General features: G+C 40.9%; 2 protein-coding genes across 3 annotated transcripts in view; both read right to left on the reverse strand.

Annotated features, from left to right (window-relative positions):
- Positions 1-15,127, reverse strand: part of TBC1D2B (TBC1 domain family member 2B) — a 32,543-nt gene extending 17,416 nt beyond the window's left edge. Inside the window, exons 1-4 of the mRNA XM_030498026.1 lie at positions 14,792-15,127; positions 8,311-8,464; positions 3,693-3,858; positions 160-317 (exon numbers count right to left, since the gene is read on the reverse strand). Coding sequence (XP_030353886.1) covers positions 160-317; positions 3,693-3,858; positions 8,311-8,464; positions 14,792-15,127 — 814 coding nt within the window. The remainder of the gene's footprint in view (positions 1-159; positions 318-3,692; positions 3,859-8,310; positions 8,465-14,791) is intronic.
- Positions 15,128-16,022: 895 nt separating this feature from the next.
- Positions 16,023-23,350, reverse strand: part of CIB2 (calcium and integrin binding family member 2) — a 60,227-nt gene continuing 52,899 nt past the window's right edge. Inside the window, exons 7-11 of one of the 2 annotated variants that reach the window (XR_003993258.1) lie at positions 22,403-22,634; positions 20,429-20,565; positions 19,873-19,948; positions 18,939-19,044; positions 16,023-16,470 (exon numbers count right to left, since the gene is read on the reverse strand). The gene's annotated coding sequence lies outside the window, so the exon portion shown is untranslated. The remainder of the gene's footprint in view (positions 16,471-18,938; positions 19,045-19,872; positions 19,949-20,428; positions 20,566-22,402; positions 22,635-23,350) is intronic. The other variant, XM_030498051.1, reaches the window with a different exon arrangement.

A 23,350-nucleotide genomic window follows, 5' to 3' on the forward strand; every position in this document is an offset into this window, starting at 1 on the left:
TCGTAAAGAATTCATTTTTTCTAGAAGAATTTACAGAGCTGTGGATGTGGTTTGTGAAGGAAAGATAATCTTCCACTTATTTCCTGGAGACAGACATAACAAGGTACACTATACTAAGAAGGTAAGGCATACAGTCCCCTTCCTTCCTCTCACTTCTACCTTTGCTTCCTTCTGCCAGGTGCTTCCTCTTTTCTTCCAGGGCCATCGAGTCCTCTAAGTCTTTAGGGGTTGGGTCCAGCATTTCCCACTCTTCAGTGGTATAAAATACGCTCCTGCGGTTTTCGTTATTTCCTTTTCTTAAAGAGGACATTGAATTCCTGTGAAAAAGAGACAGCACGAAAAGTTACAAAGATTTCTCCACTTTGTATTCTTTTTATAAAGGGGTTTTCGAGACAACTTCTGCAATTCAAAAACAGTGCAAGCTAAAAATAAGCTATGACACAGACATAAGCAATACCAAATAAAAGCTCACAGAAAATAAAGCATGTCCTACTAAATAGCACCTGCTATCAACTGTGCTTCAAGAACAGAATTATTTTGCTTTAGCTGGATATTAATATCTAGGAGACCGCTATGGTCTTTTGTGTCATCTGTTTTATCCTTGTTTTGGCAGTAGGGAAAACAACAAAACAAAATGAAGATTTAGAAGCAGCATCTCTGTATTGATCAGTTACTGTAGCTTAGAATTTTAGGATAACTACAAAGCACTAAACAGACCAGCATGCAGTCAAAACCCAGGTATGTTACAGTTTCACATTCTGGATTAAGATCAAACTTCGGAACATCCAAGAGACCTGCTGTAGCTGAATCCCTGATGACAGACTTCTTAGCAGTTTGTCTTTCCTAAGGTGGAACGTTGCCAATTATCTGCAAGAACATTTCAGAGGCAACCTCTAAATTCCAGCCAGATCTTTCTATAGGAGAACAATATGTTTTGTGAGCAGGATGAGATGACCCTACCCAGCTTTCCCATGCAATCAGAAATGTTGAAGTCCACACTTATATCCAGGAGTATTAATGTAGCTCAGTACTGTAAACTCTTTGCTCAACTAGAGAAGGAGATTCTCAATCCATATGAATCACTTTAAGATTTTAGGTATAAAGTTGGAATATCTCATGCTAAATATCTCAGCATTTTCTACCTAGTCTGTGTAACATGGATTCTTCCAGTCAATCACACAAAGATGCTTTCACTCAATCAACCACATTCTCTCTTCTTACTCTTCAAACCTTAAGCAGAAAGTAACCCATATTACACCTTCGAGATCATTTGATGATCCAACCCAGTCTTGCAGCTTCAGTAGAGATTTAACATCTAATCAATCTGAACTCCAGGCTAATCATTACACAGTGCAAAACTCCTATAGCCTGGTGAACTGATAAATAAGCAAGTACAATTAAAAAAATAATCCTAGAAGTTATTAATAAAACTATTTCAACAATTAATTTGCAAACATGACAGACTGAATTACACTACACATTTCATCTTCTTCCAGAAAGAATCACAATTTCTGTGAGGGCAAGAAGCCTCATTTCACTGTTCAGACCTTCCATTCAAATTAAATAGATTAAATGGCGTGATGACTGACTTATCTCCTAAGGCACCCAAAATGAGTAAGTGTCACCTGGCATCTCTACAGCTATTTTCTGAATAGTGGCTGATCTCTTAACATGCAGCTCCAAAACTGCCCTTGGTCAGCTTCAGCATTTGAAGCCTGTCTGAAGACCCCTTCTGAAAGTCTGCAAATCACAAGGAACAAGAAGTCCAATGATTTTTAGACAAGCTTCTTAAAAAACTGCTGTTTGGCCCATGAATAATCCTAGCTGGGGCCAAAGTTTGTAAAGATCTGCAGAGAGGCACTGAAGTAGCACTGCTTCACTGCTTCATGGCCTTCTGTTAAGATTCAAAGTACGTAGTTGAATTTAAAAAAGCAATACTTATTTTCCTATGCACAGTATGACAAGAACCATCAGACGAACTACACAAGACCTGATCATACGATCTAATGATTTTGTATTTTTAAATGGTTTGGATTAAGTCTTTTTTATATAAACTGAAATTACTATAATACAGTATGTTTCCAAGACTATATTTTACATAAATAAAAGATACAAGTAGCTCTAGAAACGAAACAACCCACAGAATTAAGAAAAATAACCTGTTAGTAGATACTATAAATGTTCTTTTCCCAGGAACATTTTCAGACAGCTGAACATAGAATCACAGAACAGTTAGGGTTGGAAAGGACCTTAAGATCATCAGGAGGGTGGCATTTAACCTGAAACAGCTTCAGTGTCACATTTTCTTACATGTTTATTCCCAGAGATCTGCAAGGACTCCAAGCCACCAGGATCACAGTTATACAGAGAAAGGCCTGCTCCTGAATACTGTGCTGCAATACCTGCTGGGCTACTGCCACCAGAAGCATTTCCCTCCCATTAAAAGTGCTTCCCAACCCACAATGCCACTGGTGCCTTAACAAACAGCAACCAAGCAACAGCGCGCAGCTCCCCCGACACTGCCCTTCTAGCCAAACTTCCCCAAAGCATATCATCTGGAAAGAAAAAAAAAATTCAAGAAAAAAGTTCTAAAAAGCCAGAAACGCACATTTCAAGTATACAGAATTCAGCTAACATAAGTTGTTTCATGTTATTTTCCTTCTGTTATGACCCAGTTTAAGTTCTACCAAAGCAAAGTGGCTACACAAACCCATGAGACCATACAAGACTATCAGTTTAAACAGGACATGTAGTAACAGGATTGACATATTGCTTAATCCAGCCATAAGTCATCTTTTCTAGAACTTAAACGGTAGTCTACACGGTACTGAAAGCCAACAACACTGTGTAACCTCCCAGATCTCTGCGCTTAACCGGAAAGCTTTAAAAGGAATGTGTCTAACTCTGAACAACATTTTATTGCAGCTCAAAAGGGATGTGGTCTGCTTAGCCAAAGCTACAGCTCTGCTTTGTGACCTGCTCTCTAATAGCACTGTAATATCTTTTGACTAGAAGCAGAAGATCCATCTGTGTGGGCAGAGTGTAAAAACATTTAGAAAGAAACCGTAACAGGAGAGCTGAAAACCAGGACTGCTTTCCTTACCACAGTTAATACTGAAGGGTAAACTCAGTAAAACTGAGGGGATAAGAGGTGGGTTTGCTTTTGTTCAGAAGGGGTCTGCCATATTTTTCCTCAGCAATACAAATATATCGATTTCAAATCTGTGTCATGTGCTTTTATTTCTTAAGAAGAAAATGAAGAATGATTTCTTGGTTTTATTTTCCTCACTAAAAGTACCTCAAAAGCACTAAATGCTGTGACTACTACAATGCCAGCAATTAGCAGCTCCATTACACAGTGAAGACTGACATCAGTACTAGCTGAGAATACAACTCCCAGCACCCTGCTTGGGTTCAGAGAGCAAAGCCATCATTAGGAGTGTGTTACAGGACTTGAGTCTCCCTTTCAGGTATCAGTAATGCTACACAATGATGTTCAGCTATGCCTTTCAAACAAGTAAGCAGAATAAAGAATCAGTTTACTTGAAGAGATACAGTCCAATACACTGATCTACCCCATCACCTTCAGTTCTTCTAAAAAGCTCTGCCTTCGCATACACACAGCTTTCAGTAGGAAACAGACAGCAACTGTCAATCTCATGACAACTCTTTCTCCCACATTCCCAACTTACTTGATTTCGGTACTCCATTGTTTAAGCGAGAAATTGATGGCACTTGGTTGGACTGGGGCAGGTTGGGAAGCTGCTTGTTCCCCCACCAGGTCTGTAGGAGAAGTCTCCACAGCTAGAATATTTCTAGCTCTCTCTGCTGAAGCATTTTGACTTAGGATACTCAAATCTATGTTAACAACACAGGAAAAAAAAAGGAGAGAGAGAGAGAAAGAGAAAAAGAAAAATAGGCAAAAGTTTCAGTAAGTCAAAGAACAGTGGCTATATAAAGTCATACACTAGTAAGCCTGCTAGTAATATAGCTACGGTTTTATTTTAAATTGCAACATAACTTCATAAAACACTCCATTCAAATGAACTTTAGAAACAGCAAAGTGTTTTCCTCCTCAAGCTCTCACCACAGCCACATCCTTCTGAGAACACGACTTGTGTGATGCTCATGCAGCATTATTTCATGAGTGATTTAGAGTCTCAGCCAATACTGATTCATCTACCTCAAGCAGCTATAAAGCCATAAAAACGAGCCATAAAAACAAGCTCAGATCTATCAGAACTCCCAAACCAGGAACAGTGCCACAAGAATACTGTGACACAGCTTTCAGGGTGTGTTTCATCCTAAAAGTGGCAATGCTGCTGCAAGTCAATGAGCTTTACAGACTTGAGCCAGCTCTGTGCAAATCCAGCCGGAGCATTCCCAGAGCCAAGAACATTAGCATGGGCACTGCAGACACCTCAGAGTCCTGCTGGATCAGTAAGGATTTACTAGCTCTGGTTAAGATGAATGCAGCTACACTGAAATTCATCCAGCCCAACTCTCTTGTGTACAGATGAGGCACAGAGCCATGCAGCTCAGGCCCAGCACTGCACACATGCAGGCTCTGAATGGCTCCCCAGCAACCAGCCAAGAAGTGGAGCTAGTCCTGAGCCAGAGCTAATCAAGTCCAGAGGATCCAAGCTGATCCAATAGAACTAGCCAAGTGTCCAACACACCACACCATCCAACTCATACTGTACAATCTGTTAGTATATATGCTACCTCAGTGTTTCCATTATCCTGGATAGCTTGCTTTTTCCCTCACCCCTCCTCCAGCAGGCAGAGGGAATAGGAAAAATATGGGGTGTACTATGAACAGCAAAAGCTTTATAGAGAAGCATCAAGTGGTATATGGCCTTCTACAAACCCTCTGAACAGGTGAGTTAAAAGCAAGCTCAGATGTAATTTTCAGTCTTCTCCATGTCATTCACAAAGAACTAAAATGGAATAAAAAGTTTTGAGAACACTTCCTAACATAACTACTGACTCAAGTCTGAAGTAACACACTGACAGGCTTCCGACTTCAATGATTGTCTGAAAGAAGGGAAAAACCCTGGGAAATCACAGTGTCCTGTTTTATCGCTGGTAAGCCTTTCAGTCTTTGTTCTGACGGTTACTTGGCAGAAGCAGCAAGCCCATCTTTAAGCAAGCTGCACCCTCCAGTTACTCAGCAGACAGTTACTTCTATTTAGCCCGTATTGAAGATTAGAAGTAGAAATAACATTCTGTGATAAAGAATAACAAACATAAAAGATCATTGACACTACAAATGTCTCAAACCCTTGGACAATGGTGTCTGAAACAGAAGTATATCGTGTCACCTTTCAAATATAGGTACAAATTACACTGCCTTGACTTACTTTATGAACAGTGCTGATAGAAACTTCTTCAGTGCCTTATTGGCCAAACTAATTTCCAAATTCTTTTGGACCTTGGCTGTTTGAGCTCAACACAATTTAGTCAAGTTAGATAAAAATTCTGATCACAGTCACTGTCTAATAAAGGGAAAATAGGTTTGAACTAAAAACAAACCAACAAAACCCAAGCAGAACCAACCACCCACACACCCCCAAAAGAAAACTCACACCAGAAACCTCTGGGCACCCAAAACCAGGCTTGGAATACCAACATTCTGCTTTATTACTTACAGCTTGTTCCATCTTCTACCTGTATGATTTGACAAGACTACAAAATTTCTTTCCAGTATGGCCCAGGTGAATTAATTGCTCAAGAGCTAAATTGCTATAAACACATTTCCTTTAGCAGAGAGGCTAAGCACTCTGGCTCAATCCTCTGGCTTCCTGAGGCTGCTCATTGCTTGCATGAGCCAGCTGACCCATTACAGGTATGGACTACAAAACAGATACAGCACAAGTGGAACGTGGTTACTAATGTAGTCACCACAAAAAAAAGTAATCTTGTTTTTAAACTCCTTTCAAAACACAACAATCTTACAAATATATCACACACCATTTTTTATTAATGCAAATTGAGAGGTGAGGAATAGCATAATTAAGACTTGAAATTATAAAAACTGTAACAGCATTTGATCAATGCCAAGGGGAAAAAAATCCCATATTCTATAAAGAATAAGTCCTTTATTTGACTTCCATGGCAGTGAGGCAGCTCCACGACAAATGCTACAGAATCTTTTCTGTAACAGTGGCTTTCCCAAAGCCCACTTTGAAAAATATTTTAAAGTATTTTTTACTGCCTTGAATATTCTCAAAACCTTGTCAAGCCTGTCCATAGAGCAGGGATGGGGAAATGACAAAACAGGCAAGATTACAAGGAGCAATTTTGTTTCTGTACTGAAGACAGACTACTTCCCCATTTAAAGCACTAGTGATAGCATCTGTACTCAAGCACTAGCAAAATGAACCAATTTCTATGCTCCAGTATAAAGCACATATCGAATGCACGTTCACAAGAGACATACCTTAGTCACCAACAGGGATTCAGAGCCCTAAGAGTCCCCCAACTCTATAGGAAACTTCTGGAGTACAGTGACAGCAGGTTAACATCACATTGTGCCTAAGCTCTGAGGGAAGTAGCACAAACAAGAAAAAATAGAGATGTGGGGCCAAGTTACATATTATAGTTGGTCTGATCCAACAGTCTGCTGCCAAAAGAGGGCAGTTCTGCCTAATCCTTTATTCTGCCTTCCTGTATTTAACCACTGTGCCTTGTTTCCTCCCTTGCATCAGCTCTGGAAGTCACCTGATTCCACAGTAAATATACTCCACTCTTTAATTTAGCACAAAACAAAAAAGAAAAGAAAAAAAACCCAACTTTCCTTTTCGGGTAACTTTCGAACTCAACCAACTCAGCATAGCGTCAGACAAACCACAGAACACAAAAAGGGAGACTACATAGCAGAGAATGAGAGGCTGAAGGTAGAAAGGCAATGGTTTGAAAAATCAAAAGCTTGTTACTCTTTCCAACACTGCAGGCTGTTAGATTTCTGCACACCAATACATATATTCTTCCAGCACATGGTTTGACAAGCTGATAACCAGACTGCCTGCTGCCAGATAGATAGCCTCAAACCATCCCACTTGGCATTCCCAACAATTCTCTTGGGCTAATCCTGGTGCTCATGTGTCCCTACAATAAACCACTTCAGGAAGCTGCACTGGCCAAGAACTAAGCTGGAGAAAAAGATGTTTCCTGCTATCTGTGCTCCCTTCACTAGCATAAGGAAGGGTGAGACTAGCACCAGTGCCAGATCAAGGGAGAGCCAGGCATTTCTTTAAGCAGTGACTAGCTGTTAGACTGGTGTAGCTGAAAGATCAAGCTGAGCCCCTATAAAAACAATGCTCTCAAACCAGCTGTGGTTAAGCAAGCAGCCAGAAGCAAACTGCTCTCAAATGAAAGCAGTAAACTGGGTTAGAGGACGATCCAACGGCATGGGATTGAACTAGGGGAGGGGACAGAAGGGTGGGGAAGAAGACAGCTTAACATTTCTGCTTTTAAAGTATGAGCAAATTGAAATCAACAAAATTAAAGTTTGTTGATGAATATGTCTGACCTCAAGACTCTGTTCAAACCCAAGAGAGCTTTACTAATGTCTAACTTGGCACAGAATAGGACTTTATGCAGTCTTATTTATGGATATCAGAAATCAGCAAGCAATCCACTTCTGTAATGATTCAGGAATGAAACAATTCAGAAGTGTCTTAGCAAAAGAGTAAAAAATGCAGAATAAAACTTGTATAATACAAGATACATTTTTACAACTCTGACACTAGTCTGAAGTTACATTTTGCTTGGCTAAAGGTATTACAGAGACTGAATTTCGCTTAGGTTGTATCAGTGCAAACTGTCTTCCAGTTTTTAAAGGCAGGAAATTTTTATCACAGTCAGATAGATCCTTTCTCGGGAATGAAGTATGGTCATTCAGAATGCAAAATACACTGGTTCCCATTAAAAACTGGAGTTCATACCTCAGGATACTTAACACACTAAAAGTTGCTAAGATATTGCAACCCCTAAAAGACAACTTAACTAACCTGAACTGTACTTAATAGGACTACTCCATTTCACTTAATTTCTAAAAATCTGGTTTTAAAGAAATCAACAGGTTTCATAAGAGAAAGGAAATTGCATAAAATTACATTTATGTTAATTTATGTTAAATAATTTTAGCATCACTAACATATGCAAACTTTACACAGAGTTACTTGACAACGAGATGCAACAAAGAACTTCTTAAGACTGTTCTCTACCCCAGTGCTGTGCCCTGTACTGATTAACTGACACTGAACACAAACATGCAGCCTGCCTTTAATCACATTTTCAACCTACCAGGGTTGTCTTTGGCAACAAGACCTTTGGAAAGGTCACTTGGTGTAGGGGACGTTCGGCTGTCCCTTTTTGCTGCGTCAAGGTTGTTACAATATTCCCACCTCTTCTGTTGAAGTTCCTGAAGCCAGTATGTCATATCCTGACGAGTTGCAGCCTACAACACAAAGAACCAGAGCACTGATGAGATCACTGCATATCTTTGGTATACGAATACAGTAACTCCAAGTACAAAGAAAACCCCAACACAGATCCTTAGCAGACCAGCAACATGTCATCAAACAAACCCAGTATGATTTAAAAGAAATACACAGCAACGTACTAAGTGCACTCCTCACATCCCTGGCTGGCATGCCAAATCCATTTTCCATTAGAAGTAGTCACATGCATTTTTTTTTTCCTCCAGTTTTACGTTCAAACACTAGAAAATGCAGCAGCAGCATCTTATATTTTATGCACAAAGTGTTGTTTAAATATAAATGCAAATCTGTATTATGGAGAGAAAAAAAAGGTCCCCCACACACCTAGGATGATTCCCATTTTCTTTTCTAAACTTGCTTTATTACCAGCAGAAACCAACAAATTAATAGTGCATTGTAATGCCTCCTACTTTAACGACTAAATCTACATACTGTATTACTTGATGAGCCCATGAGATAACCAACTTCTATAGGAAGGTCATATTTAAAACAACAAAAACTCCAACATGAATATTTAATCTGCAAGCTTACAGTCATTCACATGAATAGGTAATGAGTGAGCAAGAATTCAAATGCATCTTCAAGCTTCAGTAAGAATCACAGCTATAAGATTTATTCCAAAGTGTGTCAAATGACAGTCTACAGCCATCAACAAGAGCCTTAAGTGCTGGTAACTGACACTGCAGGTGCTTGCTTGGAAAACTCACTTTTATTCCAACATACATCCTCAGCCACTAGTCTAGAACAAGCACCTGACATTAGCAATGTGGTATGTTCAGGAACAAAAAGTTAGCACTTGGGAAGAGGCACCCACCTAAGCTGGCTTGTAAGCACAAGGTGCCTAGCTTTTACCCAGTCTTTCTCCTATCTTCTCCCAAAGTGCTTAGTGTCATTATCAAGGAAAAAAACCTCATTACTTGGGCAAATGACTATGGTTACTCTTTAAAGACACTTAATTTCTAATAACTTCCTGTTCTGTTCATTACAACTGAAGAAGGTGCAGGGCACGGCTGCAAAAGAAAGAGCAACAAACAACTCAGATTTCCTTACAAAGCAAGTCCAGTAAGTGCTGCATGAAGCTCACAAATGGCACAGATCTGTCTTCATTTTTGATGAGAACACTTTTGAGCTAGTCAAACTGAAGATCCATTTACCATCATATTTTGTCCCTGAGAGCTGCTAATTACAAGACAGAGCATAAGCAATGAGGCAAACAAGAACTGATGCTTCCACAGAGTGCTCTCCCTGGTTCAGCAATCTGCCAGCTTCGTGTTTAGCAATCCTAAAGAGAGGTTTTTATTTTATGATTTGGCTTTTTGTACCTGTATGAGCTTTAAGATCCACAACATCCCGCAGCAAATGGCTTCAAAGCAAGGAATGCTTGTGCAAGGAAGTTCATCAGAAACCAGACAAAGACACTCTCCTGTTTCTAGCACGTATTTCCTTTGGATTTTTATCCGGTGGCAAGTCTTCATTTCTGGTACATTCCCTTTAGGCAGACTTGCACACAGGCCTTGTAAAGCAATGTTCTACTGTGCTCCAGCAGAAAACCACCAAGAATTCAAAGAGCTTCCACTAACACAGGATGTAGTACCTAAGTGGTTCTTTGCTACCACAACATAGCTAGTGAGGCAATCCACCTGTGGTCAACCTAAGTTATACCTACAATTAACTCCTGCCCATGACTAGCTCAACTTAAAGAGCCTTTCCCACAATTTGTCCCATTATCTTCTCCCCAAAAGCCTTTAGAAAACCATGAATTGATTTTATCGGAGTTACTCCTTGCTGTTGCTTTTGAATTCCTATTGCACTTCTCTGCTGAGCAGCACATACACATCCTCAGTTCAAAAGCGATGTCACTGTTACACATTGGGTCAGGTAGCAGTTAGGGTCCTTCCATATAAAACAGAAGAGCAAAGCAGTACAAGTTTCTCACCCCCCTATCTTAAGTAATTTCCCAAGAATTACTGGGTACCCTGCTGCTGCTCCCTGCCTGTCACTTTGCCTTCCTTCCCATACACTTCTCCTATGAAGTTTTCCACTCCCTTTGAATAGCTTCTACTTGAATCTATTATTTATTCATCCATTAAATACTGAATAGCACCTTTATTATTTACTTTACAAGTAAAGGAGTATCCTGAGAACCTCTGTTGAGTTTTGTTTAAACAAAATTAATCTTTGAAGCTGGTTGTTTGAAATGGACTTTTTTTCCAACCACACATAGACTATTTCAAGTCTTGCTCTTCCCCTCCTCCTAAACAAAGGACAAATTTGCAAACATGTTTTTAATTCACTTTACCTGCCAATGAAAGGAGCACTTCCATGCTCCTTAAATGATGGAAAACTATTATTATTTACTTAAACCCATTCCCATATATTCCCCCACCGAGGATACGGCAGGAACTGCCTTTTTGTGATGCACAAATGACAGAAGAATTATTTGGGGAAAACAACTACGCACTGGCCTCCTCTTCCTGGGCCCGCTGGTGGAACACCTATGCCAATATTAAACACTTTCAGGAAGAGTCCAAAGAAATGCAACAAGCAGACCTGCCATTTTGAGGGAACTCACGAAAACTCTTGCCACAATCCTTCTCTGAACACAAACTCTCCCTCCAGCTTTTTTTGTAACAGGGATCATCACCAGAAAGTTTGCATTTCTGAAGATTTACTAATCCTGCTGTGCCAAAACAGCACATTTGGAGCCAGAAGGCTTTTTTTTGGAGGGCAGCCCAATTTTTAGTGAAAGCACTGCAACCACTAACCAGCAACAGTTGAAACACAGATCAGCTCAGAAAAATCACCTTCACTGCTGAGCTACCTCCTAAACTGAGTTAGGCCCTAATGGTGCTACGTCCTAAGACAACACCGTTTAGGCTGAAGCACCCCATTATTAATCACTGCCACATCCTTAAAGATTATTGAAAAATCAAGTAAAAGCTCCTAAAAGTTCTGATTTCAGCAAGTTTGGTGCCCAATACTTTCAAGGATCTCGGCTCCAAAATCTGCCATGTCTGGAAGGCTTACAACTTGGCCAATAACCCAGATGTTTTTGTCTTTAAGAAGTCTAAACAATCTGTGCTCCCTTTCCCTCCCAGTTCACCACTGTTCACAAAGAAGTGACCAGATACACAGTCTATCACCACTGGCCAGTGTTTCTTTGTTTCAAAAGCAAGTGAACTGTGTCACTACAAGTCACTGTTTTAAAAATAAATGAGAACTGACCCCTTTGTTCATTTACGTATTTTCATAATGCTAATTCTTTTCTCCCTTAGTGACAGACCTCACTATGCAAACACAGGCAAGCATTCACTTGACTGTACTACCAGCATTCTGTGTTACAGCAAGTATTTGGAGGATCAGGTCCTCTCCATGAAAATATTCTCAATCATAATCTATTCCTAATTCATGAAGTACACAATTTTCTCTGCTACTTTACCTAAAGTGGTGGTACCTATTATATTTTTTAAATGGAAAAGGTTTTCCAGACTTCACTTCTTCTAATGTACTTTGATTTTTGGAAACATATAGAAAAGCTACAATCATGCAAGTGTCAGGCTGGTTATCTATATTTCTGAATTATGAACAATTTGCCCTATTTGCTGTAAAGGCTACAGTGTATTCTTCCTGAAACCGTTATCAAATTGAGAAACAAACCCCAAATGTACCATACAGTCCCCAGCTCCCATTAAATGACAAAGACTGAGCAATCCAAATGATGAAATCATGACATTAAGAAAAAACCCGAGGCATTATGAAGAAATCATGCATTCCTCAACAGCACCATCATTTCAATCTGGAATTCCAGTTGCTTATTTCTTATTGCTCTTCTCAGCTGATAATACTGAATGGGAAAGACCAGATCACAAGATCTGGAAATTCTGAACAAGCAGCAAATTGAGGAAAACAAGGCATGTGAGTTACAGGGTGAAGATGACATTTGACTTGACTTTATTCCTCGTGCTGTGTGTGTAATGTTTTCTTGATAAATTAAATCACATTTGTTTTCACAAGGGGCTGGATCTGTCAATGGGGGATAGGGGTCATTTGTTTGGTTTTTCAATTTAACATCTTGAATTCATTCTTAATTCTATGTCTACCTTATTTAGGTGAAAGATGTTTTTAAAGGCCTTAAAGAACTATCGTATTGGGTAGAAGAAAATTAATTCCAGCTGCAAAAGCCTTATCCCTTGGTGAATCATAAAACAGTTCGGGTTGGAAGGGGCTTTCAAAGGTCCATGCTAATCACATGGTCACAAAAAGCCAGTTGGTCCGGCAACATCCCTCAAGATTTTCATTAATTTCTTATTATATTAACTCCTATAACATGTCCCCGAGCACTTTTAGGGACAGACACTTGGCTGCTTTAGGGTAAGCATCGTAACAATACCAGAGGTAGAAGATATAAGATGATTTTTTTTCTGCTAATTACAGGAATGACCTTGACTTCCTTCACTGGCACCTTTTCTCAATCCCTGTAAGGGAAGCATGAAAAGAGCTTCAACCTATGCAAGCTCCTTCCTAAGGAGTACAGGAAAAAAATGAGTACAAGAAGTATGGGCAGAGCAGTAAACCACAGTCTAAAAGATACCAAGAAAAACGTGAAAAAGAAAACTGTTTCTTACGCTTGTGCATCGCTGTCGAGTCTGACTTGTATTTTCATGACTCCAGAAGACACGCAAGGCTGCTGCTAGATCACTGTTTGACAGACTGAGTACTTATTACACAGCTGGCATATACTATTTCCCACTATAATCCTAATCCTAAATTACACCTTTCTCAACAAAGGCCCTCCTATTCAAAAAGAATCCTCTAAACAAGACCTGCATTATGTATTTTCCTGGAGACTTCCACATAAAAATCACTAGATACTAATTAAAACCAAACAAAAAACCCCCTTCAAACTATCAAAAATCAAAGCTTAGACCAAGTCTACAGTTTAACTTCAGTAACAGGCTATACAGGCAGATACATAACTTTGGTTATGGTTACAAAAAGGTAGCTTTTACACATGATTGCATGCAAAACTGCTGATTACAGTTTGCTTTTCCTTAACCAAATAAGGTTATTATCATATTAATTTTCCAGTTAAACAACTTATTATTTAGTAAAATAAAAAATTAACCAAAAAGGTGCTCAGGCATTGGAACAGGCTGCCCAGGGCAGTGCTGGAGTCACCGTCCCTGGGAGTGTTCAAAACCCATGTAGACAAGGCCCTCAGTGATATGGGTTAGTGGTGGGCTTCGCAGTGCTGGGGTAAAGGTTGGATCTGATGAGCTTAAAGGTCTTTCCCAGCTAGCTGATTCTATGATTTTACGATTCCTTATTTTGACATTGTTCTACAATCTCAGCATTTATTATCATCTCTCAAATCCCCACTGTGAAGACAGTGTATAAGAAAGATCTTTTCTAATATTCAATAAGAAGTTCTGCTGGTTTATGGATTATTCTCTAATATTAAAGATCTTGGATTAAAAAAACAGAAAAAAACAAAACCAAAACCAACTAAACAACTCACTTCACATGTAAATTCACACTCAATGCACAAAAACATTCCTTGTGGTAAACGTATGCCTTCATAGCAATCGAAAATAACAGATGCTCAGGAGAAATTACTTCTTCTTCACTGCACAGAAATCGTCTCCTTGCTGGGTTGGTTTTTTTTTCCTAGGCATGACGATAAAGGAAATCTTAAGATTTACCTCTTGCCCTACAATAGTCTGAGTCCTTGCAAAGACAACGTGATAAGCAGCCTCTGCTAGCATCAGGAAACAATTCTCCCTCCTCCTCCTCTTCCTTCCTCCCAAAGCAGTCTAGATGAGGACTTCTGCATACACCATCTTTGCAAAATAAACACCCCAAAGTGAAAACCTGCCACTCCCGCTCAGCTTCCAAACCCACAGCACCCCAAAATTCCTCGGGAATCCGTTTGCTACCCAGACGTATCGCACTCCAACCAGGACAGTTAGCCCATCCTGCTCCCACAGGACCCTGCTCGCCAAAAGCGTTTTCTTCCCCTTCAGAAGAGCGCTTTAAAAACACGATCAGAGACGAAAACAAAACGAAACTAACGCTGGGGACAGCCTGGTATTGCCTTCGCGAAATGACTTCTTTTCGGACGACACACGAACGGAGCGGGGCCAGTCCCGCTCCGGAGGCGCAGGTCCCGCCCGAGCTTGACGGGAGACGGCCGGACACCGCCTGCCCCGGCCCGCCCGGGGCTGCAGGGACTGGGGACGGGGAAAGGCGACCGGGAACCGGGACCGGTTCCCGCCCGGGCCTACCTTGAGCACGGCGACGGCACCGCTGGGGCTGTGCACCTCGAAGGCGGCGGCCTCGTCCCCCGCGGCGCCGGCCTCGGGCTGGTGGTAGCTGAAGCAGGCGGAGGCGATGTCGAGGTGCCCGAGGGGCAGCGCCTCCTGCGGCCCCTTGAAGTAGTAGAGGTAACAGCGGCGGGGGTCGAACACGAACCAGCGGCTGCGGAAGCCGCGCAGGGGGCCCTTGCCCGACAGCTTCTGCAGGTACCCGCAGAGCTTCGGGGCGCCGGGGCCGGCCTGCTCCCCTGCCGGGCCGCCGGCCCCCGCCGGGCCCTCGTCCCCCTCCGAGCCCGCCGCCGGCATCGCCTCGGCACGGCCGCCGCCTCGCCCGCCGCGCCGGAGCGGGCCCGACCGCGCCGCCTCACGGGACTTGTAGTGCGGCCGCTGCGGCCCGGCCCGGCCCGGCCCGGCCCGGCGCGCCCCGCCACCGGGCAGAGCAGGAGGCCCGGGGCCGCCCCGCCCCGGCTGCCGAGCACGGCCCCGCTGCCCGCCGGGACGCAGCCCGCCGCGGCCGCCGTGCGGGCCTGTTCCGGGACAGCGGGCCGCTGCTGACGTGGAAGCCGCCACCCCACCACACCCAGCTACCGGCGGCGCTCCGCGGGGACCGGCCCTCGCCTGCTGCTGCCGGCTCCGGCACCTCTGCAACCACATTAGAAACGATTTTCCACGTGTGTTCTAGCCCACAGCCAGAGTAAAACCCTTCTCCTGAAGGGAACTGTGCTACTTATCGGTAGCCTCCCTGTCCCAGCCTTTGCCACAGCACCTTGCCCAACATTGGAGTGCATGGGGCACACGATGCCTTCCTTCACTATCTCTCTGTGGCGTTTGGTCTTGCTTAGCACCCCCTTACTGCTCTGCTTGTCAGTGGGCACTTAAACATCATTTCCAAATCTTATTAGTTATGGGAAAAAATACAGAACACGCAGGCAGCAATAGGTAAAAAGCTGTAGCTTAAAGAGTTTAGACTTGTGAAGGGTTACAGGCCAAACTATATGTTTCACTGAACCATCTAGCACATTTTGGGATCTGGAGAACTTCCAGTGTTAATAATAGAGAACTTCTGTAATAGAAAACTTCACTGTGAAGAGATCAAGATGCCACAAGGGGCATTTCTCCTTGTGTTTGGAACACTGTTATCTGCCTATTTCCATCAAACATGCCTAATGCTCTGGGTACAAACAGAGAAAACAGTCTGATGTGGCATAACCACCCAAAAATGGGGGGACACAGTTCCATGTTTAATGGCATTCAACTTTTCATTCTCAACCTTAAAAGGTTTACACAAAAGGTTTAATGTCAATATAGTTGTTGGAGCTGATATTTGCAGTGGCATTTTTATTAGGATTATGCTGTTTATGAACTAGATTCATGTGATTGAATTCTGACAATTGGAAAGTTCAATTTATCCAGACATCCTAAATCTCCCAGAGCTTCTTACTCACTCTGTCCTCATTTTTAAATGCCCTGATTAATTTCTCAATGAAAAGTAACTGTCTCATCTGCCAGACAAAACTTTCATTCTATGCTAAAGGATGTAAAGGATATGAAGCACCTGAGTATTCAGTGTGGTTGTCCATGGGTTTCATTGTGGTGTTGAGATAAGGGATTGCAGAATACTTCGAGTCCTCCTCTCCAGATGTCACCTACTGATGAGAAATGTGTCAAGTGAGGAAAGAGCAGTACCCCGTTAGCACAGTATTTTGTTGTGGAAGATGAGGGGTGGAAGTTCTCTCCCCAATCAACTCATATGGCAGGTTAGATGTTGCAAACTAAGGCAAGACTTTTTTTTCTCTTTTTACTATTATTTTTGTTAAGACTAAAATCACTGATTCTGCTCTGTGCCAAGTCAACACTCTGTTAGTGAATGTGGAAAGTAAGAACAGTTGATCCTGCTTAAACAACAGGTCAGTGAGATTTCTTCCATATGTACTGCTCGGTATTTCCTTTCCCTAATACAAAGTACTGTTGGTCTTCTGGTAGCATCATACTCTTTTCTTGGCAAGTGGCATTTGCCAGAACATGAGTTACAGAGGGGAAACACTGATTCTCTTTAGAAGCTGCCAGTTCCTTATCTCAGTCATGCAGACAAGTGTCGCAGCACTTATCTCTGATCTGCTACATTATCTCATCAGTTTTGTGAAGCGTGGCCTTGTTCTTTGCCTGCTGGGCACCCACAACTCCCCCTGGCTATCAATTCCATCTTGCATGGAATCAATTCCTAAATCCTCAAAACTTTTGCTGTCAGGACTTCACTGTTCTAATTTTCTGACCATCTTCCTTACAACACTTGAAGCAGGAGAATCCCCTCATTTCACAGTTGATTCATGTAAACAGAAAGTTCCCCTTCTTGGAAAATAGGTTCCTTATTTCATGTATGCCCTTTCTTTCACAAACAGATCCAGATGTGGAAGGGTAAATAACAGCAACTTATTTCTAAGTGAGATCATAGCTCCAAAATTAGAATGTCTGAGAGTGTACACTGCTTCCTTTCACAGAACAGAAATTAAAAATTACTTTGCCTCTTGTCTGATATCTTCTGAGATACAGGGATTCAGTTAGATATGAAACCCAGAATCTTTCAGAGCTCACACTAAACATCTACAGGTTCTTGCTTTCCAGAACAAGGCGACTACAGACAACTGTCTCCCTCAAGCCCTGTCCCACACAGTGTCAGTGCAAGCCTGCATGCTGAGATATAGGCTAAATGGTTACTTTTGTTCCATTTTAACAAATATTCTGCAAGTTCTTGCAGAATTTTATCCATGACTGTCACTGCCAAGAGAAATACTGTCACACTGCTATAGCCTGGTTCTGTATCGTGCTTGCATACAGTATTGCAATACATTATTTTGAAAAGTGAATGGTTTTGGTCTACTATTATTTAAATTCTTTGAAGTTCAGGAACCTAAAGTTTTCCAAAGCTTTTGGTTTTGGTTTTGTTTTTTTTAACCAACAGAAACAAACAGACAAAAACTTCCTCCAAATGACTGTTTCTGCTGCAGTCTGACATGTCATTCTCATTCTACCTTGCCTCTCAGTCACCACTGTGTCCACAAAGAACATCATATAATTACATTGCCAGAATAAATTCTTTCCTTATATGCAAACAAGTCAGCCAAGGAATTACATGGTTTAAATGTTTTAACGGGGGGCAACATTTCATATAGCTTTCATTCTCCAGTATTACTCTTTAAACACTAGATGGTGCTCCCTTCCTGATTCACATTCCCCATTTGTGTTCCCCTCTCAAAATGGAAAAAAAAGATACAAACGGGGAATAAGCAGGGAAGCTTATTTGTAGTTTCTGATTCAGTATCAGAAAGGCCTAATTAAACTTTGGTTCAAACTGTCTCGTATAAAAGCAGCTGAATATATGACAACATTAAAGGCATTGGTTTTACTTTTTGTTAGGCTGCATATTGTCAAGAACTCTTCACTATGAAAAAGCAACAGTTACACAATTCAGTGAATGGCAGCATTGATTTCTAGTAACACATCTGTGATCTGACTTGTAAAGATATCAAGGCAAGTTGGTAGCCATGTAGAAGAAAGAGAGTCAAATTAGACCCCTTATGAATAGAAAAGCAGGAACTACTTAACTGTAGCAACAAACTGGGCAATCCGTATGCACATAAGCATTGGCTTGTCAGCATTCATGTAGACCCAAGCTGGCTAGAGAATGGCTATAGAGCTTGATAGGAATGCTGAAGAGGATAAGCAGAAGGATTTAGAGTACTGTTGTAGAGATTAAAAGATTAATGGGCAAGAGATATAAACACAGATAAGGACACAATTACTAAACCACAATTATTTCAGCTGCTTACACTGTAACTTATTTCAGTGTGTATAATTGATTCCCAGTGGAAAACCTAAGAATACGTACGTATAGTGGAGATTTACAGATGTGTCCAGTAAATAGGAAGATTGGAAGAGATCATAGATTAGACTTTAACAAAAATCTTCACATAATCCTTTTTTGTGTAATTGTTTACATAGAAGCATTACCTCCGATAGGAATCAGGAAAGATCCACTGGGATAGGATGGATCACAAAAGTGTTACACTCCCTGTTTCACAGAGTGAGAAATAACTTGGTGAAGGCTGCTTAAGATTACCTTTAAAGATGAACCCCGAACATTCACTGGAGGGATGCTCAAAATCGCTTTTGATAATCAGTCAGATTTTCTTAGAGTAGGAAAGAAGGAGGTGTTGAAGAGTCATCTTGCAAAGTAAGAGCCAAGAGAGAAAGCAAATTAATTAGTACAATTAATTTTGGAGTCCATAATACATAAATGTTCCTGCGGTCAGAAATCCATCGTTGCACTATCAGAATGGAGGAAGGGGATTTCTTTGGGATCAGATGGTCCAGAGAGCTGGGCTAGTAAACAGGAAGACAAGCTACCCTTAAGCTGCTGGGATTCCTTGCCTTGCTCTGTGTAAGCAGTAATACTCTGCCCAGAGTATTACTTCATAACAGAATTGCAAAAAGTATAACAGAAGTTTCCATTCACCCCCTTTCAAGAAATAAAATAGTCCAGTGAAGGGAAAAAGTATTTGTGAAATGGGATCAAAAAAATCCTGAAGACAGTAAACTGAAAGACACGTTTCAACTAAGAATCTATAACTGATACAATCTTATCTGAAGCCAGGCAGATTTAGCCAGACTCTTTGGTCAGGAATCCAGGCTACATTCACCACAAAAAAGAAGATTTTGCAGGAAATATCTCTTGCTATTCATTTCTGCTCAAGGCAAACATTACCAGAGCAGCTTTTCCTGTGGTTTTCTGTTTGGAACTTCAGGCCTTGGCTTTGAATAAAGACAGGAAGCACATGGAAAACTGAGGAAATACAGGTTCAAGAGTAAGTCGCAACATTCAAATCTGAAGTCAAACTAACCCCAAGTCATTTCTCACTCAGACAGATATTGAATAATAGTATTATCTAAGAAAATGTGAGGGGAAAATGATCCTATCACATCCAGACAGCTGCTCACCCAATTTTGCTAACAATATATGCCAAATTTGCAATTACATTAAACCACTGGCTTACCTGGCAGTAACACACACTTATCCTGACCCTGGTTTTTCATGTATTCTGTTCCTTGTGTAGATCCACAGATTGTTTTCTGCAGAAGATACAAATAGTAATATTCAGAATATGGTATGACTGTTCCTATGGGATTTGCTCTTAGGCATTAAAATTTACCATGTTCCTTGTCTTTTGTTCCACATATATGCCAATCAATGAGTTTTAAAAAAAATGTGGTTTAGCTTTTGTTGATTATATCAGTTATAATTCATAACCTCCACACCCTCCCAAATGGTATTGCTGGGAAAAGTGTGACAATCAATGTCTTCTGAGAAAGTGTCATTGGCTTTGAATCAAAGCAGAGGGAATTTTTGCCAGCAGTGTTGTTTTTCATATACTCAGCCTTCCAAAGAGTTTTTACAGCTGTATATACTGCAGCATAAATCCTGTGCCTCTTCACAGAGATTTTAAACATTTCTGTTTAACATGTCATTCATTCTTGCTCTGTCCTTATTGTCAGGGACCATATCAAGAAAAGCTTTATCAAGATTTGTAGAAAACAAAGAGTAACCTGTACCTGCACCGTCTTAGTGTTACAGAAACCAAGACAGGCCACCACAGAAAGATATTTCCCAGTTAGAGATCTTCAAACTGCAGAATGGCAGAGCAAGCACCTGTACTCAGCAACTCCCTGTAGCCACTACTAAGCATGACCTGTAGGAAAAAGGTGTACATAGGTGCCAGTCAGTATCGCTGAAGACAAGTGAGAACATACACATAAAGACTAAAAGTATCATGTCACACATTCCTGCTTCTCTTCCCATTACATGGTATGGAAATCCTAATGCACAATGTACAAGCTATTCTCAACTTGCAAAATAGATCCAGAGCAATAAGGATTTATCCGCAACATTTTCTGATCTAGTATTTCTTGTGGCTTGCGTTTTGTCGGTAGGATTTCAATTCAAAACAGCAAGTTATGCATCTCATTCATCTTATTTCATGAATTCAAGAAGAAAAAGATGAAACATGCAGCCAGCAACACTACCACAGCGTCACCATTAGTAGAACTATTAAAAAGAAGGATGATACTAGGTGAAAAGCAAATCCCATTCACAAAAGAGAAAGCTGTGAATTTTGATCAGAAATTATCACCACAATTGTCTTTTCCTACTGTCCCTGTAATGGATTTCTAAGCTAAAAAAGTATTTAGAAACTGGCTGCCTCGGCAGTCACCGAACTGATTGAAGGTTCTACCTGGGGGCAGAATAAATCAGTAGATGACCAGGGAAGTGTCCTTGACGCCCTTTCCTTCTGCATACACTTCATTTACCCCTTTTGTAATGGGACATGAAAAGGGGATTAATTAGAATCAGAGGCTGCAGAGAATCACATTTATTTGTAAATCATTAGGTTCAATAGCAGGAGATTAGCCATCAATTCTAAAAAAATCTACCTGCTTTACCTCTTAAGGTAAATTGGATATGGAAAGGTAGGAGGTTGGGTAGGTTTCAAACCCAGGTCACTGAAACAAGCTTCCAACTCCCTCAGTTTCTTCGTATTAAGTCAAGATTTATTTTTAGGTTTTTCTAACATAATAGGCTTAATTTTCCCTGCACTAGTGTTCTCAAGGTTAATACAACAGATGAATGTTGTATTAGTACTAAGTGTTCTACTAGTTCTCTCCTGAAAACAAGCAAAAACTAAGAAATAATGAGAATGTACCATAAATAGGTCACTAACTGGTATGCTTCTCTAACAAAGCTATACTTTGCAGTACAGTGAATACAATTGACTTCATTTCTACAGCTGTGTGATCAGAATGAGCCCCAAACTTCTTGGCAAACCTGAGAGAGCTGGAGCCAAACTTGCTGCACTGCATCAGTCCTCTGACTAGCATATAACACACAAGAGAGACTCTGTGGATGAACCTTCAAATGATACACTGACATTTTCCAAGGGATATAACAAATCTCATGTTTCTTCCCAGGAGGAGTTTGGTCAAAATATGTAGATACTGTTCAAAATATTTACTCTGGCTTTACTAGACTTTGTTTCATCAACTGATTACTCATCATGTCAAGGGCAGTGGTATTTAGTGGTAAGCCTGCAGCCTCTTTGTGTACAAAATGTACTCATTTCAAGCAAGCAGATGAGAGAGAATGTTAGCTGAGTTCACTGTACAGTTGTACAGGAAATAACAATACAGTGCCAACTCAGATGCCTGGGTTCTTTATGAGACCTCAAATATTCCTTGTTTAGATCAGCAAGAACATTCAAACAACACTTGTAAGGCACAGATTTAATGATTAGGGAAGATATTTTAATTTTTCAGTAGTCTCAGATTAATTATTCATGTTTTAATAAAGTCACCAAAATCAAAGAGATATACTAGAGATAGTGGTGCTGTTTAACACAAGTACTATGGTACTGCATCCCCAGTTCAAAGAATGAATGGTCTGGTGTCTGCCTCAAAACAGCAGTTTAACCTGGCATGATTTAGCTAACTGCACACTTGAAGAGGAAGGTGAGGGTATATGAAAGCCTATACCTTTACTGAGAAATGGATCCGCTTCATTCAGATTGTTCACCAAAGATGCAAACGTGCCCATTCTTTGTTATTCCAAAGTGCCCCTTCTGCTTGCTGTTCACTCGCCGCAGACAGGCTCACTTCTGGCATCAGTTCACTGGATGATGGGAAAGGTTCCTCCCTCCATGACTTCTGCCTATTCATTGGCAGAGCAGATGAATGCAGGTCGGAATAAAGAACTGTGGCCTGCAGTCTGAAGGATTTGAGAGAGACAATGATTCACAAATTCACAACCTCTTAAAATAATACTCTTGAAGTCATAGTTACACAATAAATTACAGGAGAATTTCATAACAAAAGAGAAATTCTGCTCCAGAAGGGAACACAACTAAGGCTCAACTGGTCATAAATAAGACACTTGCATTAAGTTTGAAATGCCTCATACGATGGTACTGCAGAACACAGCAAGAGCAAAGCTTGGTTTCACAAGCTGCTCAGAAATTCTTCATTTTCCACTTTTTACATCTAAAGGCTTGTGGCTCACAAGATTTACTTTGACTTTTTTCCCCTATCCCCTATCAAAATGCCTTGTGTTAAAGGGAACTTTATTACAAATTGCTGAGTACAATTTAGACTCCAGCTGAACCTGAAAATCCCTGTCTGCAGGGGTGGAATCTGAGTTACAGAACACTTGGCTTTGGCATATGCTGCCTGACTTATGAACTTTAACAGATATCTCAAATCCATTAAACATTCTGTCAACTCAGAGAATGTTTGCTGATTTCACAGTTTGTTACACAGGTTTCCTCTAGTTCTCCCGGCCATTCTTATCACGCATTCCTCTTATCTGTCATATGAAGTCTGAATGTTTTCTTTCATTTTACATATTGTCTCACAAGGACAACACAGTAAATTTGTTCACCATCTCTGACAGTGCGTGCCTGCCTTTTAGTATTTCTTCAGTAATAG

Source organism: Strigops habroptila, chromosome 9 (assembly GCF_004027225.2).
Source record: "Strigops habroptila isolate Jane chromosome 9, bStrHab1.2.pri, whole genome shotgun sequence".
NCBI classification, from domain to species: Eukaryota; Metazoa; Chordata; class Aves; order Psittaciformes; family Psittacidae; genus Strigops; species Strigops habroptila.